The 17,215-nt window shown below is 34.0% G+C and overlaps 1 protein-coding gene across 2 annotated transcripts; it reads right to left on the bottom strand.

The window, feature by feature from the left end:
* Nucleotides 1-1,167: 1,167 nt before the first annotated feature.
* Nucleotides 1,168-16,565, bottom strand: LOC136036943 (putative fatty acyl-CoA reductase CG5065). Of its 2 annotated transcripts, none has more exons than XM_065719332.1 (4): nucleotides 16,355-16,565; nucleotides 12,405-12,650; nucleotides 6,158-6,415; nucleotides 1,168-1,408 (listed from the first exon to the last, which is right to left on the bottom strand). In XM_065719332.1, the coding sequence occupies exons 1-4, from the start codon at nucleotides 16,447-16,449 to the stop codon at nucleotides 1,255-1,257; spliced, it is 753 nt and encodes a 250-aa protein (XP_065575404.1). In that variant the 5' UTR covers nucleotides 16,450-16,565; the 3' UTR covers nucleotides 1,168-1,254. The 2 variants fall into 2 exon arrangements, with proteins under 2 accessions (XP_065575404.1, XP_065575403.1); XM_065719331.1 differs by having other exon boundaries at nucleotides 12,405-12,653.
* Nucleotides 16,566-17,215: the final 650 nt, after the last annotated feature.

A 17,215-nucleotide genomic window follows, 5' to 3' on the forward strand; every position in this document is an offset into this window, starting at 1 on the left:
CGTATCTTGGACTTGTGCTTATTCTTCCCGCCAAGTTTCATCCTGATCTCTCGACTCTAAGCGTTTTGTAATATTTCCATTACCCCCCCCCCAAATCTCCCCGATGACACTGGATCCGGTCGAGAATTAAAATAAGAGATCTGAGTTACGAGGTCCTTCTAAATATAAAATTTCCATTAAGATCCGATCACTCCTTCGTAAGTTAAAAATACCTAATTTTTTCTAATTTTTCAGAATTAACCCTCCCCTAAAATCCCCCAATGAGAGTGGATCCGTTCCGGTTATGTCAATCACTTATTTAGGATTTGTGCTTATTTTTCCCACCAAGTGTCATCCCGATCCCTCCACTCTAAACCTTTTCCAAGATTTTCGGTCCCCCCTCCAACTCCCCTCAATGACACTGGATCCGGTTGGAATTTAAAATAAGAGCTCCGAGTTACGAAGTCCTCCTAAATATGAATTTTCATTCAGATTCGATCCTTGGTAAGCTAAAAATACCCCATTTTTCTAATTTTTCAGAATTAACCCTCCCCCAACTCCCACAAAGAGAGCGGATCCGTTCCGGTTATGTCAATCACGTATCTAGGACTTGTGCTTAGTTTTTCCACCAAGTTCCATCCCAATCCCTCCACTCTAAGTGTTTTCCAAGATTTTAGGTTTACCCCTACAACTCCCCTCAATGTCACCGGATCCGGTCAGAATTTGAAATAAGAGCTCTGAGACACGATATCCTTCTAAAGGTCAAATTTCATTAAGATCTGACCACCCGTTCATAAGTTAAAAATACCTAATTTTTTCTAATTTTTCTGAATTAACCGTCCTCTGACCCCCCCCCCCTCCTAGATGGTCGAATCGGGGAAACGACTATTTCTAATTTAATCTTGTCTGGTCCCTGATATGCCTGCCAAATTTCATGATTCTAGCTTATCTGGAAGTGCCTAAACTAGTAAAACCGGGACAGACAGACCGACAGACAGACAGACCAACAGAATTTGCGATCGCTATATGTCACTTGGTTAATACCAATAGCCATAACCAGATAATAATTTGATACTAACTGTGCAGAAAACAAGAAAATAAATAGTTTGACAATAAAACTGCATCTTGGTTTTGTATAAAAAAATATTGAAATTGAAAAGAACAATCAGAAAAAAGGTACAAAAACAATACACAAAAATTTTTTATTTTACAGTAAATAGCGATTACAATAATCCGAACACTTTTTGTAAATATATAAATGCGAGTATTATATCTTCAAAACAATTTGCTTGTCAATGAAACAAAATATTTGGCTGTCGTAGACACACACATTTGCCAAGCTGTACGCGCTGTCTCTGATCGTCTTAGCAGAGCTCGGGCAACGAGAACTGCCACTGCCAGCCTGAAGCTAAACTGCACTAAAAGCATCCTAAAAGAGAATAAGAAAGTTTTAAATATGGCATGCAACCACTAAAAACCAGTTGAACACAGATGGCAGGGCTTAGAAAGCAAAAATTTCAAAATAATACAAGTTTATCAATGATATTTCATTTTGATTTTGGTGCTAAATTAATGATAAGCTAAGCTAAACTAAATTATGGGGCTAGTTTTGCTACAGAACTGTTGGTAGCTTATTTTTTCACCAATTACAATTGCTTTAGAAATTTTGGGGAAATATCTTCAAAGAATAGTCAATTACATTGAGTCAACCATGTGGTCAGTATTAAAGTTAAATTTGTTGCTGACTGTGATGAATAGATAAATACAATTTGTTCCCAAACATGCTCTAGAGGCAAAGTTTTCAGATGGGTAAATAGAACTGTTTAATTTAATTCGAAAACAATAATAGGCTGAGGAAAAAAATATGGCAAGGGTTTTGTTGAGCTATGTGCATCTTATTTTGCATGCCGCATCATATGTTTAAATAAATAATTTTACAATACATAATTTGTACAGCTTCATCGATATCATCGATAATATGCTAGTTTTCGATATCTTCGGCTGAATTTTATCATTCTTTTTATAAAATAGGTGAAGTAAACAATTTCTTTTGATAATTTTCTCTTTTCCATGCATAAAAATTGCTTTTCTAAAAACTGTTGGATATATTATGATATGCCAAAATTCCTAATATTAAAAACACAAGCAATAGTTGTTGATATTCCGACGTGGCAAAATTTCCCCAGTCTTTTAACAAATACTTTCTCTGTACATAGGACAAAAAAATAGCTAGAAAGGCTAAAAATAAGAAGATATATCGTGGTTAAGGTATTTCTTGGATAGTTGAATAATGTATTTCTTGATTTTAATTTTTTAACAAGCAGAATTTTTCGGACTCCAATTTCGATGACCAAATTATGTTTCTAATTATTAATTGGACACCAATAGTTCCAGTGAAAGTAAATAAACATCATTAAGGTAAATAAAAACGTAAATAAAGTAAAAAATAAATATCAAAATAATTTATTCTCTTTTCCATACCTAATACTTTTCTAAAATCTTTTAATATTCCGATGTGCCAAAATTTCTAATATTAAAAACATGAGCAATAGTTATCGATATAATGACGTGGAAAAATTTTTCACGTCCTTACAAATACTTTTTGAGTACATAGGCCGAAAAAAAAAGATTAGAAAAGCTGAAAAATCAGAAATATGATATATAAGGTAATATTATACTGTATATCCTGGATAGTTCAATAAAATACTACTTGATGTTAATTTCTTGCATACCACAATTTTTAATAATCCGATTTCGATAATTAAATTCTGTTTCTAGTAATTTTCTGAATACCAATAGTTCCAGTGAAAGTAAACAAAATTAAATACAAAAAGGATACAACAGGAATTAATTTGACCCCGATTTCAGAATTTCAGAATGCCTCCTGATCAGGTTTCGCATATATTATGTTAACAACACCCTTAGTCTGCTCCTTAACACTGATAATTAAATTTTAAGTTCCAGCCATAGATAATTATTTTAATTAATATGTTTTTCTAAGATGTACTATACATATCCTTACTAAAAGATTCCGAGGCAACTAGTTTAGGAAAATGCATAGCAACATAAATACCGATTATCTGGACAAATTTGTTATCTTAGACACGTTATATTACTAATAATTCGTCACAATATTTCAGTCGTTGCAACGGCACATTATTTTATTTTGAATGTGCGGGGTTTTTGCACTTCGTTACTCTTGTCATCTATAGAATATATAATAGACAACTTGTGCTTCTGTTTATATTTGGTTGCCATTTTGAGGTGTGCCAACTTAACACTAAGCTTTACTATGTCAACTAATACATGAACCTTGATTACCACTTAGTTTGAAAAGATCGCAGTTTTAACAAAAATAACTATTATATATAATATCATTTTTAAGATAAATAATCATTTAGGAGCTCAGTATTTTGTGTCGTTTGAAAGATATCTCAAATTCCAAATTTAATCTAAAATTAAAAAGAATCGATTTCATCTTAACTGATATCAATGAATTCCAACGTAATTAGAAGGCGAATATATTAATTTGGCATGAATATTAATCAGTTTTATAGCAATTACGTTTGTCTAACTTCTATGATCTTTTGGTGTAATCAAAAATGATCTTGATTTCCAGCATCCACAAATGACAAACATGATATCTCAATTAGAATCATTTAATATCAATAAAAAAAACATCTCAATTAGAGTCATTGTGACCAATTTGGTCTCAGCCCTGTTTTGTTTTTACTTGCAACTTCTCAGAGTATTTTGACAATCTGAGGGAGACTTCACCTCCTTTTACAACAAATTAAAACTAAAGGGGCTGGTTCTAAATAATTTCTTTTCTTATTTTTAATAAATACATTCTTACATTACTGATATAAAAATTACTTGTCAACAATAAAAAAAAAAATTATAAAAATGTTCGCTTACAAAAAACACTGATCAGTGCTATGCCGAAGGCTGTGTTTCAGAAATGTCCAAAACTCTACGGAATGACTTGCATTTTTGACAGCTTTATTGTTTATTTTGATTTGTCACATAGAGAATGAAATAATATGCAAATGCATGGCATTGCATGCATACTGCATACATGTTACTATGACTTGTTTCTTTTTTTCCCAAACATGTGTGTAAATTTAAGAAAGCCCTACATACTGGTTCATCAGCATATTAAGACAAAGTGCTTCTACCATCTCATCTCTCTTTACCGATTTAGCTCAAATAAAAATCGAAAAATCGAAACGAAAACTAAATTTTGACAAATGACGCTGAATTTGCCCTCCCTTTTCCCTAGCCAAGCAGTTTATTCGTTGGGTTTACAGTTGCTATGCTCATTAGATAAAAGTTAATAGCTTGAAATCCACTCTTAACTTAAGGTTCTTGTCCTCTTCAATAGACTGTCAGTGTTTATCCGAAGGGAAAGCAAAAGTGATCATAGGCAGTGCAATAGCACTGACTAAGCAAAGGGTGATATGGCTTCAATGTACTCTTATTATTTTTTTGTCCAGGCCACTTTGTATGGAAGAAAGTTCTAATTCCTTTTTAAGAGTTAAAAGAGGTTGAAAGGCAGCTTGACCTCCAAGGCCATTTTTAGCTGCCATTTCCAAGCCCCACCTCCCTCAGCTTTCAAGATTATCCTATCAAAATTTCAGATGGCTAGTTTGTTGAAAAGTCAAAATGTAAAAAAAAAAAATGTGCCTGCTGAGATGAAATGACTACCCACAATCCCAGGGTATGGGCTGTAAATTATGCAAGTTGCCCATTCTTTGCATATAGGTTGTATTACTTGCAAAAAGGAGTATTTTCGATCCTGGGTCTCCAAAAAGGCTTTTGTTTCAAATTATAATGACATGTTTTGGGTTAGGACATGTAACAGGTCTAACCTGTTTCATGTTAGGAACATTTTTTATGGTTCTTAAGACTATCTTCCAGGACATGTTTAAAGGGAGGCAAAGTAAATCAAAAGAGCCTCTACTCATCCATGTTGTTAAAGGGGAGTATATGCAGTATGTCAGAAACAGCTAAGGGCACTAAGCTGAAACTTCCCAGGTGGTCAGATTGGCAAATCTGAATTATCTCTGGACTGGCTGAAGGTATTAAGTTGAAAATGTAAGGGATGTTGAATTAAATAAAAAGAAACCACGTTCATCCAGGTTGTCAAAAGGGTGCATCTACAATATCTCAGGAGCGGCTAAGAATATTAAGCTGAAACTTTCAGAAAATATTGAGGATATTGAGCTAAATCAAATTCTCTATGTGCATGTAGGTTGTCAAAAGCATGTATCTACAACACCTCAGTGACCCCACTAGGGGTATTAAGTTGAAATATACAGGGCACTGTTGACTTAAATCAAAAGTCACCAACTGCATCCTGGTTTCGAATAGGTCGTACCTACAAAATCAACGGCTTAAGGTTCCCAACTGAAACTTCAAGGGAATGTTGAACAGGGAGATCAATTAGTTTTTTTTTTTTTTCAATCCAAAGCAAAAACAAACAGAAATTACCACAAACAGAAGTAGGGGTAACTAGTCCTAAGCCTGTTGAGACTTGTAGGAATGAATATCATTACATATTTAACTGTCAATCTATATTCATTAGTTCTATTCAGCAATCTCGGCTATTATAGTGATTTTGTTTCTTTTTTTCGATAAAATGACAAATAAAACACACTGCTCAATACAGAAAATAGTTTTCAGTAAAGTGCAAATGACGATGTGGTCATTAGAAGGCTTAGGAGACACTAGTCCTTCTTCTGATAGCGGTTATCTTTGTTCGTTTTGAGCTTTAACTGATTATTCATCATAGTTTTAGTTTATTTTGGGTCTCGCTTGTTTATTGATGATAACCCGTCAGCAAGAATAATTGGTTTCAATGACCAAGAGCACATAGTTGGGGGGGAATTTACCAAACACATGGTATGATTGCAGATTTTTTGGGAGGGGGTGTATTTCAGCACGGGGTCTATATTGGAAAAAAAATAAGAGATTATTTATACTTTAACTATAAAAATTTCAAAAATACCAAATTTTTAGAATAATAACTATTTTTTTGAAAAAGGTGAAAGTTTTAGATTTCAAGGAATTAAATCCTGCCCCTCCCCCCCTCCTGCAAATTTTTTTGATATTCTGCAGCGAATTTCGCATATAATTGAAGTTTGTAGGATTATGGGGAGCAAGGTTGAACTATTACCGTCTCATGTGGCTTTTGGCAGCAGGTAGGGTGTGCAATTCGTCCTTAAGAATAAATTTTCTAACTCCCAAATAGTACGTGCAAAGATAGTCATTCCAATCTATGGTTCTAGAATCGAAGTTGAAGATGGCTCTGTCAGAGTCACTCATTCTTTCAATGAGTGAATTTGTGTTGTCACTTCTTGAGCGCCATTCACGTATTGTGTAGAATTGAACGCATTCCATTGCTTTGGCAGCTTTCTTGTGCAAGCGGACCATACTAAAACAGAAAAAAAATAATTAATTTGTATTGAGCGAAACGTACGGCGGAATAAAATAGTAAAATGCATAATTACTTAAGCAGCTATGATACACTTTTGAAACTTTCATTTTTCTTAATGCTGGTCTGTCGTGATTCGAAAGTACAACCAAATCCAAATCAATGATGGTATGCTTAGTAATTACCATCGTAATCTAATTATCAGCTCTGATATGCTTAGTTATTACCATCGTAGTCTATGGCCCTAGGCTGCTTCCTAGAGCTCACCAATCGTGAAGATTGAGAATCTTTGCATGACTCTAATTTCAGCAAGGTCCGTCAGGATTCAAAAGTTAAACCAAATCCATATCACTTATGGCGATTGAAAGATATGCGAAAATGACAATTAGAGCGTGTCAAAAATGAAATGAATTGAGGACACACACTGTTAGAAGACATGCAAAACCGAGCATGGGAGCGAGTCAATGAAAATCCACCTGGACAGCGAGAATCAAAACGGGTCAATATTGAAAATGTTAGCGATGGTGATTGGGTTTGGGATTTTGACATGGATAAGGTAATCGATACCTACCATACCTTTGTTGAAAAAACCCCCAAAAAAACAAAGGTTTGGCGATATGTATTTCATAATGACGAAAGCCAAGCAGAGGTAAAACAAACTAAACAAATGAAAAATAATAGCAATGATTATTAGGTTTTGGATTTTGACATAGATAATGTCATTTATGCCTACTACTACTACTACTATTACTAATAACTTACTGCAGCACCAAGCCACCCGAGGCCGACAAAGCTACGCGAGCTCCTCCTCCAACTTAATCTATTCAAGGCCTCCCTCATTACACCCTCCCAGAAAGTTCCCAATCTCTTTAAATCTTTATTTATGACATCCTCCCAACCCAGACAAGGACGATCTGCTTTCCGTGTAGCCTCAGACGGTTGGCCAAAAAGGACAATATTCGGCAATATGTCATTTTTCATCTGCAGAACATGGCCTTGCAATCTCAACCATTCTTTCATTATAGCCCTAGAAAGCGGGATTGAAACAAATTTTTCGTACAACCTACTGTTTGAAATACAGTCAGTCAGCCGGGTACCCAGAACAATCCGTAGGCAATTTCTCTGGAAAACATCTAGTAAATTTCCGTCCGCTTTTCAGAGCGCCCATGCTTCAGAGCCATATTTTACCACTGTCATCACTGTAGCTTCCAATATTCTAATATTGGTTTGCAGACTTATCTTCCTATTTTTCCAAACTTGTTTTAACTGTGAAAAAACACCCTGTGCCTTAGATATTCTACTTTTAACATCTTCACTGCTCCAACCGTTTTTACTAATAATACTACCAAGGCAAGTGAAGCTGCCCACCTGATCAATCTTTTTGTTACCCAACGTCATCTTTTTATCTTCACTTATTCCTAGCCTTAGTGACTTAGTCTTCTTAACATTAATTTTCAAACCTATTCTAGCACCATGAACTCGCAAAACCTCTAAAAATTCATTCATTTTGCTCACACTTTCATCTAATATGCTTAAATCATCAGCATAATCTAAGTCCTGGAGCGTTTTTCCTCCCCATTTGATTCCATGGTCTCCAATTGCCTTTCCTGTGCTCCTTAAGACAAATTCCATCAAAATGATCCATATAAAGGGGGATAGAATACAACCCTGCTTAACTCCTGATTTAATACAAAACCAGTTGCTAACCTCATTTCCTAACTTAACCGAAGTAGTATAACTCTCTTACATAGCACAAATCACTTTAATGTATTTGTCTGGTATACCATATAAGGATAAGACCTTTGCTAATGCTCTTCTATCAACAGAATCGAAAGCTTGTTCATAATCGATAAAACTGAGGACCAAAGGTGTTTGACAACGAAGGGATTCTCAATTAATAACCTAAGAGTGAAAACTTGGTATACACATCCTCTATCTTTTCTAAAACCGCACAGTTCTTCCCTTAAAACTTTCTCTACAGCATTTCTCCATCTAAAAAAGAATCATACTACTTAGTAATTTGCTACCTACAGAGACCAGACTAATGCCTCGATAATTAAGACAATCACTTTTGTCACCTTTCTTATACAGTGGTTTAATTTAGGTTTTCCAAAAAAATCATTAGGTACTTCCCCTTTTTCAAAAATCATGTTCATAATCTTCAGTAGCTTATTTCTAACCTCAGAGCCACCATATTTAAGAAACTAATTTATAACACTATCAGCACCTGGAGCCTTATTATTTTTTAATCCTTTTAGTACTTTCGCTAATTCTTCCTCACAAAACAAATCTCCCTTCACATCCAAGGTATTACAAACTTTTTAATTTTCATCTATATCTTTTCCTGCAACTGCATCTCGGTTTAGCACATTCTAAAAATGTTCCGCCCATCTTTCTTTATTTCTTTCCTTGTCACTAATTGTGGCCCCATTCCTATCTTTAACTGGCACTAGTCCAGATTGACTACTCCTTCTCAATTTACTAACATGCCAGTATAATATTTTACTATTATGCCGTCTAGCTGCATCTTCCAGATCCTCACCAATTTTATCCATGGTCTCCACCTCACGTCTCCTTAGTTCATACTCTAATGCTTTCTCCACTTTCTTTACGTTTCTTTTGTTTTCATATGATCAATCACTCAGATAATTCTTATACAAACCCCTTCTACTCTCAATTAAACATAAAGTTTTTTCGCTAATATTCCTTGTTGCAGTTTTAACACTCTTCCCTAAGACACCAACAGCAACTTAACAAATTGTTTTTCTAAAATTATTCCATCCATCTTCCATATTGTCAAATTTTAACTTTAAAGTTTAGTATTCAACTGTTCCTGGAAGGTTTCTTTCAAATTTTCATCCTGGAGTCTACCAGCATCATAATTTTCTGGGAGGTAGTTACCCTTCCAAAATTTCAGCTTTAAATGACTCTTAGACACTACTAGATGGTGATCTTTACTTTTAACATCAGTAACAGTACTCCTATACACCTTAGTATCTTGCAATGATCCTGCTAGTCTTAGGTTTACAATAACATAATCAACAAAGTTTGCTGTCTTACCATCACGTGAATACCATGTCAAATTATGGGCCATTTTATGATCAAACCCCGTATTATTTATAACTAGGTTGTTATACCTACAAAATTGCAAAAGTCTGCAGCCATTACTGTTTTCTTCTCCTACACCAAATTTACCTAGGCCAGGATACCATCTATCCCTATTTCTACCAACAAGGGCGTTAAAATCTCCCAGCAAAAACACTATATTTCTACCTGGTACCCTGTCTATTTGTTTCTGTACCTGTAAGTAAAATTCATCTGACTCACTACTATCTCCGTCAGTTGGTTCAATAGGGGCATATACTACTATAACTGACACCCTGAACTTTTCAGTCATAATATGAGCAATTAGTATTCTATTATTAATAGCTTCCCAGCCTAAACAAGACTTAACAGCTTCCTTATTCATCATGAGCCCTACTCCCTGTCTATGTACCCCATCCTTCCTACCTGAGTAAACAAATTCTATGTCACCTAATTTCATGCTTTCTACCCCTGAGATATGAATTTCTAAAACTCCTAATAAATCAAGTTCAATGCCTACTACTCTTTTGAAAATCAAAAACCTGGACTAGATAAATCGTTGGAAGAAAACAAAGTTTCTGTTCCACCACCTGAACAATTAAAAGAAACAAAGGTTAGTATATATATATATATATATATATATATATATATATATAAACATATATATATATATATATATATATATATATATATATATATATATATATATATATATATATATATATATATATATATATATATATATATATCTATCTATATATATATAAATAAGTTGTCTGTGTGTGTGTGTGTGTCTGTCGAGTGACGTCATGTTTGTGTGTCGACTGACGTCATGTTTTCGACTGACGAAATTACAGACCGGGACATCGGGACACAAATGAGGACAGGGACATAGGGAATATAAATAACGACCGGGACACTCAAAGAGAAAGCGACCGGGACACAAGGAATGTTCGATTAGCAATCACCATCAACAAAGCACCGGGACACAAATGACGACCGGGACACAGGGAATATAAATGACGACCAGGACACTCAAAGAGAAATTACAGACCGGGACACCGGAACATAAATGACTACCAGGACAAAAATGACGACCGGGACACAGGGAATATAAATGACGACCGCGACACTCAAGGAGAAATTACAGACTTGGACACCGGGACACAAATGACGACCGGGACACAGGGAAACAACAACAACGAGGACGCCGGGGGGCACAGGGGGATATATAAATGACGACGGGGACACAGGGAATGTTCGATTAGCAATCACCATCAACAAAGCTCAAGGGCAATCATTAGAATAATGAGGTATAGATCTGAATACAGATTGTTTTTCCCATGGACAATTATATGTTGCATGTTCAAGAGTCGGTAAACCTGACAATCTATTTATATGTACAGACAATGGGACAGCCAAGAATGTTGTATATTCGCAAGTTTTACGTAGTTAAATATATACATATATATATATATACATATATATACATATATATATATATATATATATATATATATGTATATATATATATATATATATATATATATATATATATATATATATATATATATATATATATATATATATATATTCACAGGTGGGACACAGGGACACAACTACAATGGCACGTAACTAATATGGCTCGTAACGACTTACGCGCACGGGGGGGCTTGGGGGGGTGCCAAGCGCCCCCACCAACTAGGTGTTGGGGTGGCACGAAGCGCCACCCCAACAGCTAGTATATATATATATATATATATATATATATATATATATATATATATATATATATATATATATATATATATATATATATATATATATATATATATACATATATATACATATATATATCATTTAGCGATGTCAATCGCTGAACATGCTATAAAATGATGCTAACACTGCAATTTAGCCCCTCTCCCGAGCTAAACACTATAACATTCTTACTTCATTACATTCAGGGAATTTCTTATTGAATTATCAGTGTTACTTCTAGTTCAACTGCATCCGTGCCACCTCGTATTTAGCGTGATTAAAACTCCCTTATATCACAGAAAAGCCCCACAGCCCAATCCTCAATAAGATGAATATTATAGCCGTCGAGACGCTCATTTAAGGGGATTTTTTCCCCCTAAATTACTTAAATTTTTAAAGACTCGTATATTTTTATTGGTAGTTTTAAATTAATGAGCTTTATGTAATTTGAACATCACCAGGAAAAGAATATAATTTTGATGCCTACATTATTAATCTTACTTTTGGATTTTATGTTTTTAGATCATGAGTTCGATCTTCCTTTGCAGTTCGCCGCAACCACGTAATTATGCGACTGCAAACTTGCTACTGATAATGGTTTTCAAAGCTACTTTATGCAATCGCATTGCTATCTTTTAGTCATGTAGAGTGAGCATCCAGCTTCCAAGGGAATAGGAAGGAAGAACTGAGATTCCCCGTCCTTATTCCAGATAGACATATATACACACTCAAAAAGAGCACAGATCTGTAACAGTCATTGAAAAATATGATACTTCTCATTTGAAAAAAAAGTTCTCAAAATGGAAAAATCTAAAAGATACCCATAAGTAGCATCACTAATATTGAGAAATATATACAATAAGACTATAGAAAATTAAATAGAATATTATAAGCAATAAATGAAGTAGAAGAATAATAAACTATATAACAATAATCAATATAATAAAAAAAAAATTAATATGCAATAATATGTAATATAATATATAACAAAAATAAATAATATTTATAATGGATAGCATAAAATAAATATTATATAATTATGTAATAATAAATAAAATATCGTATAATATAATATAACAAATAATAAATATATAATAATTAACTATAAAATATATAATATTTTAAACAAAGACTATATAGGACTTACAATGGTTTCTTTCCACAAAGGCGAATGATGCCATCAAGCATATATGCAGGAGCAAAGTGATACAATGCCTGATCTAACCGGTGATGCAGGTAGTTACTCTTGAAGCTGCCACCTGGAGGCCACACAGCTCTACTGAACGGATATTCAAACATCATAGGATAGATTATCTTTTCACATTGGGCCCAAGTAACTGGATTTTGACCAGTAGATGCTAAGAACACGGTGGGGTTGATGGGTTGCCGACTACTGCTAAGAAATAAGTATATAATACTCGATTTGTATTAAAAATTATAAGACAGATAAAGCAAGAATACAATCTGAGAGGTGGACAAAAAAGGTTAAAACTGTTGCCAATAGTAAATGATAATGAAAGTAGATTAAGGGAAAAAAATTACCAGAAAAACAGAGGCTATAACCGATTCAATACATTTTGAAAGATACTTTGCCATGTAAAAGTTCGAAGTTTTCCTGAAATTCACTCAACTCAAAAAAAAAATGCGAAGAGATGAATCAACAGTAGTTAGATCATTTGACAAAAAAATAGGTGAGGAATTATCCATTATTTGTTATAATTTTATTTTTGGACAATTCCTTTCTTCAGCCTGCCATTTTTTTCAATTTCTTCGTCTTATCTTTATTCTTGTTACTTCTATGCTTCATTACATATTTGACAATTATTGCTATACTTAGTACTTTATTATTTTTTTGTCTTTTCACAATATCAAAAAATTCATTTATTGAATGAGATGGGAAGTTGCTATAAGCAAATACTTAAAAGAATCGGATTTGATTGGAGAGAGAAAATACCGGAGCTACAAATGAAGTAAGTTAGAGGAAGAGTTTGTGCAGCTGAGCTGCACATCGCACTACACAGCTGCACATCGTAATTGGCTGTAACACTCACATGCTAGTCACACTAAGCTATGTGGCATTTTCACGTTGATATGGGCAATGTACCCCTTGAGCATTACAAAAAAATTTCGAGAATAACTTGAAAGAATAAGCTAGTGCAAGAAAAGCGAGTACATTGAAAGAATAAGTTAGTGCAATTCTCTTTTCTGAAACTATTTCGGTTAACCTACAGGATTAACTGTACAAACTGAGAAGATGGGGTTAAAAATATCTATACATAAGGGGGATTAACTCATAAAGGAAATCGGGCTTTAAATTAATAGAAGTTACAACAAATGAATGAATCGAACAGATATTACACCAAACAATTCAAGGATAAAAAACATATAAGTATGGCGTGGGTGAATGTGAGGTGAGGCAAATCTAGGATAAGTGAGGATGGAAGAAGAATGTGAGGAGCTGTTTTAGGCTCAGGGGGCTTAGGGCTACGATGACTTGTCAGTAGTTATGATATTATCAAATGAAAACAATACAGAAAGATTTGCTATGAACACTATTGTTGAGGCAAGAAGGGGTGGAGCAACGTAATCTATTTAAAACAGCTGGAGAATATATGTTTGGATAAAAGCTACACAACTTTATTCAATATGTTTCCCTGGAATGGTCAATACACTAACTTAATAGGTTTTAGTGTCAATAATTCAACAGTTTTACGGAGGGAGTAAAATTTATTTTAATTGGGATTCATTTTGAAGAGAATTTGCAGGGATTTAATTTCCTTATATTTACTGTTTTCATGAGAAATTGTTGGGATTTAATTTCCTTAGTCTATATTTACTGTTTTCAAGAAAATCGCTTGTCATTCTTCTGAAACAAAACCAATACACCTTCTTCCTCTTAAGAAAAAAAGTTCAAAATTTTGAGGGCATTACCGTATTTGACCTAAAATTCCCATTTCCTTTTTAGAGAAGATGCTTCATAAGCATCTTGATACTTGTATCAGGGCTGCCACAGGCTCAAGTGGTAAACAACAGGGTCTTAGGGACCTGCTTTTAGTCAAAAAGGGACCCCTCCAGGAACCATTTTGAACGGAAAGTGAACCCCAAAACTCAGTTTTCAGAAAGCTTTTGAAAAATAAAGCAGTGCCGCAACAGCAAGCGATACTTGACCAAGGGAAAAAAAATGGAAATGACCATTTGCATACGCTTCTTTTTTTTTATTTGAGAGATTTTTCGAGAGTCTCTTGTCTGTCTCGTCCAAGAGGTTTCAGCGAGCTCCTGATTTCTCAGTCGTTTTCTTACCTCCAAATCCTGCTGCTCTTTCTCAGTGTTTTCTTTCAAGGCTTTTTCCTGGTGTAGGTACAAATCATTGCTCTTTCTAGCAGATTTGGCCAGTTTTATCAAGGCTGTAGCGATAGTAACATTTTTCGCATCCTCCAAATCTGCCCAACCCACCTATCACAAACAGTTTTGCATTCAGGTTGCTCATTCATTGAAGCTCTTTCTTTGCTGAGAACTCGCCCGCAAAATGAAAAACCCCGTTTAATGCCGGCAGACCCAAATGGTTAAACCGTTTTTTACAACTTCACCCAAGTTTGGGTGAATTTGGGTAATATCCTCACTGCCGACCAGACGAAGCTAAATCGGCGTTAGCTTTACTGTAACATTCTTCTTATGTTTAGTAGTTCTGGCGTGCTGCAGTGAAACTTAGGTGCCCTTATGGCAGAAAAGCGATGTATTGCACATAGAACAGAAGAAAAAGAACAAATCTCCCAGAATGGCTTTCTTTTCCCAGAATCTCCTTTCTTATTCAAAATAAAACTTCAAACCCTAAGCTTAAAAAAAAGCAAAAAAGTTAGTAGAAATAAGTTAATACCAGAAATGCATTCTAATAAAAAAGGGAGCTAGGAAGTAATCTAATAGTTCAAATGTACATAAGCTCAAAATCGCACAAGAAGCCTGGTATTGACACCACCTTCTTCATATTTGTACTTGGCAGTCATTCTCATATTTTTTTTTTAATTTTTCGTTTTTACTGTGTGTATCGAGTGACAACCAGAAAAGAGTTCTCAAGGTAGTTATCAAAGCCAACCAAACAATGTCACCTCCTAGCTTAGTGACTCCAGAAGCAAAGGGGGTCACTCCTTTTTGTTACTAGTATGTCTGCTCTGTCCAGACAGTAAGGCTATAGCCTATGTAACAACAAGTTTTTGTCTTTCTTAGACAAACAAAAAAACAAGTTCCGATAATCTCAATCGAAACGAAAATAGTGAAAAACCGTATACTCATAGGTATTGGTAGTCTTCAGGATACGGAGTTTTAAACCAAAGCAAGAAAAGGTACTTTTAGGGACCTTTTAATTTAGGGACTTTTTGGGACTTTGTGACACTTCTGCTATATTCTAAACCTATTCAGCAGCCTAATAATTTGGTCGTCCCATATCTGGGTGGATATCAATGCAGTATCTACCATGGTTAGATAGATAGTAAGGCTGCTTATAGAAGGCCTAGAAAGATAACTTTACAAAAACATTTAAAAATGGAAAAACGTCTTCTGAATAGGAGGCTACCCATGCTTTTGGGATGTGTTATATATAATTTGTTTCTGGAGTCAATTGATTTTATATTAATCAATTCTAAAACTTTTCTTTTTGATTAATCAAATGTTAATTACTTGAACTTTGTTAATTACATTGCCTACAGCTAGACTATTTCCCATAGTTAGTTTTGGATGTTAAATTACTTTCCCAAATGCATCTATTTAATCTGCTTGAATTTCGGAACCCCTATTCTCTGCTTAGTTCACTCTATTTGCCAGTTGGTAATTACTGTTGGTAATTAGTTATTATTAATACATTTTTACATTGCATTAAGGTCTATTATTATGTAAGTGAAAGAGTTTTGCTTTTGGCCTTGTTTTTCATTTTTTTTCTTTTCTCACCCCATCATTTTATCTCTGGAAATTTTGTTCCCAGGCCCGTTGAAAAAATTGAGTTCCAATGATTTTATTAATTAAAGTGTCCAAATGAAATATTACCGCCCTCCCCTCTTTTAATTTTCGGAGAGAAAAAAAAATAATTCATTTAAAACAGAAATTTACTTATGGTTCAGTGCATCCCAGGCCGAGGCGACCATCAAGTTAACAGGAAATTCGCCAGGTATCATATCGACAGTCATCTGCGTGTGGCAATACATTGTTCGAAATATTCCTGCCGCTGATCCGGCAAATAAACCGGTGGGACCATTGATAGTATCAACCCAGCCTGGAACTGGCTCTTTCCATGAAGCAGTAACTGAAAGAAAATATATATATATATATAATGGGGGGTTGGGGGACAACCATCCTCTGCTGTCAGACACACTTCCTGCTATAAATATTTATATATTTATAGCAGGAAGGGAATAATTATTTCCATAAATATATATATATATATATATATATATATATATATATATATATATATATATATATATATATATATATATATATATATATATATATATATGTATATGTATATGTATATATATATATATATATATATATATATATATATATATATATATATATATATATATATATATATATATATATTTAAATAACAACCACAAAAAAGAATGAAACTAATTATAACACTTAACAATTTTTAATTTACTTTCTTTTTCCCCTGCACATCTTTCTGTATAAAACTTCATACCACGATTATTAGGTCTCTAGAAGTAGTCTCCAAAATACGCGGGAGCCGTGGTACATCCCATCCAAAAAAATGTATCCCTTTAATTCGGCAATTATTCAAAAAAAATTCCGGTATAAGAAGCTCTTATAAAAACCAATAATTAAATATAACTATATGCAATATATATAATACCTGTATATAATCATATGTTTTCATGGATCTGTACATATAGAAAGGATCTAAAGTAATTAAGGAACTAACTGAATAAATGTACAAACTAATCTGTA

Source organism: Artemia franciscana, chromosome 16, assembly GCF_032884065.1.
Source record: "Artemia franciscana chromosome 16, ASM3288406v1, whole genome shotgun sequence".
NCBI classification, from domain to species: domain Eukaryota; kingdom Metazoa; phylum Arthropoda; class Branchiopoda; order Anostraca; family Artemiidae; genus Artemia; species Artemia franciscana.